A 2,300-nucleotide genomic window follows, 5' to 3' on the forward strand; every position below is an offset into this window, starting at 1 on the left:
TCCTGTTTTTTAAGTATTGTCTGAACTTAGCCTTTTGGCTATTTTAATCTCGTTTGTAGTTTGAATGATTTCAATTTGCCTCCTGGGGTGTGTTTCCCCGGGGTAATTTAATGTATTTGTGCTTTTCTTTCTTTCCACTTGTCGCTTTAATTTGCATATGAGAATTTCTAACTTTAGGAATATTTAGGAATTTTCCTAAGCACAAATGGGCTGTGTTTTTGCGGACCCCTGGAGGGGGTAAAATTTCTAAATTATAGGAATTTTTATAAGTGCACATGGGCTGTGCTTATGCAGACCCCGGGAAGGGGTAAAATTCCTAAACTATAGGAATTTTTATAAGTGCACATGGACTGTGCTTATGCAGACCCCGGGAAGGGGTAGAATTCCTAAACTATAGGAATTTTATAAGTGCACATGGGTTGTGCTTATGCAGACCCCGAGAAGGGGTAAAATTCCTAAACTATAGGAATTTTATAAGTGCACATGGGCTATGCTTTTATGTGACCCGGGGTAGGGGTAAAATTCCCAAACTATAGGAATTTTATAAGTGCACATGGGCTGTGCTTTTATGTGACCCCGAGTAGGGGTAAAATTTCTAAACTATAGGAATTTTTATAAGTGCACATGGCTGTGCTTATGCAGACCCCGGGAAGGGGTAAAATTTCTAAATTATAGGAATTTTTATAAGTGCACATGGGCCGTGCTTTTATATGACCCCGGGTAGGGGTAAAATTCCTATTGAAATTTGATGGCAAATAAGGGAACATAATGAAATTGACTCAAGCTATGGGACGCTTAAAGTAGAGTTTTTCATTTATATTGAAAGCAAAAATTACATTCTGGGGTGAATTAGAATAGTATTTACATCAAAATATCATAGTATAAATGTACAAATATTCCCAGAATGTGCACCTTTCTCTTACTGGTAGAACTTCCTTAACCGTGTTCCGTGCCAGGTGTTGGGGACCTCGGTCCCACTGAGGTAGTTCAACTTGTAAGTTCCCGGCCGGAGTACTTCCTTGATTATGTAGGGGCCTTCCTAGTTCGGCTGCAGTTTCCCTTGGTTAGTTGGGTCTGAGGCTTCGGTGTCCCGGAGTACTAGATCTCCCACCACATATTCTCTTATCTTGGCCTTCTTCGCAAAGTAAAGCTTTGTTTTTTCCTTGTAGCTCTCCATTTTCTCTACATCCCGGTATCTTACTTCATCCAAGAGTTCAAGGTTGGTTTTAAGGCCTTCGATATTGGAGACTTCATCAAAGTTGACCACTCTGTGGGAAGGGGACCCGGTTTCTACCGTTAACCGAGCCTCGGTGTCGTAGGAGAGTTTAAATGGAGTCTCATCGATTCCAGTCCGGGAGGTGGTTCTGTAGGACCATAAGACCTTCGGGAGCTCGTCTGGCCAGTTCTTCTTAGACTCTTCCAGCCTTTTTTCCCAACCTCGCAGTATGGTCCTTTTTGTGACCTCTACTTGTCCATTTCCTTGCGGATGGGCCACAGATGCCTTCTTGTGCTTTATCCCGAGCTCTTTCAGATAAGCTTCAAAATCTGAACCATGCGGCCCGTTATCCGAGATCAGGACCTTTGGAATCCCGAACCTCATTACAATCGAATCCATGAATTTGATGTAATCCTGCTGGTTGATGGTCCTTATGGCCTTGGCCTCTACCCACTTAGTCATATAATCAATCTCTACCAGCACGTAACGTAAATCCCCCTTCGCCCGGGGAAAAGGACCAATGATATCAATTCCCCAAATGACGAATGGGACCGGGGATAGAATAGACCCGGGGAGGCTTGGACTTTGCTTTGGTACATTGCTGAACTTTCGACACTTGCTGCATTTCTTCACATAGGAAATTGCATCGGCGTGGATGGTGGGCCAATAGTAGCCTTGTCTGATGATTTGTAGGCTAGAGCTTTAGTGGCTAAGTGATCTCCGCAGATTCTCTCATGTACCTCCCGAAGATAATAATCTGCCTCGTCCGGGTCAACATATTTTAGAGTCGGGGCAGAGAAGGTTCGCCTGTATAGCTAATTATCTTCTAGAAAGAAACAGACAGCCTTATACTTAAGGTAGCGTGCCTTGTTCTGGTCTTCTGGCAGGGTCCCATCCTTAAGATAAGCTATGTAAGGAGTCATCCAGTTGTCCGGGCTGTTGACGCATAAGACTTCGGGCTGGTCGGTGCTGGGTGCCCCGAGCTCCTCGAAGTAAACTGAACTGCTTAAATCCGAAGTATTCTGGACGAGCTTGGACAGCTCATCTGCCTTCGTATTTTCCTCTCTGTTTATTTAGATGGTTG

The 2,300-nt window shown here is 43.9% G+C and overlaps 1 protein-coding gene across 1 annotated transcript; it reads right to left on the minus strand.

Moving 5' to 3' along the window:
• Positions 1-1,039: 1,039 nt before the first annotated feature.
• Positions 1,040-1,678, minus strand: LOC141673275 (uncharacterized). Its single transcript, XM_074480010.1, has one exon. The coding sequence runs from the start codon at positions 1,676-1,678 to the stop codon at positions 1,040-1,042; it is 639 nt and encodes a 212-aa protein (XP_074336111.1).
• Between the last annotated feature and the right edge of the window lie 622 nt (positions 1,679-2,300).

Source organism: Apium graveolens, chromosome 7 (assembly GCF_009905375.1).
Source record: "Apium graveolens cultivar Ventura chromosome 7, ASM990537v1, whole genome shotgun sequence".
Taxonomy (NCBI): domain Eukaryota; kingdom Viridiplantae; phylum Streptophyta; class Magnoliopsida; order Apiales; family Apiaceae; genus Apium; species Apium graveolens.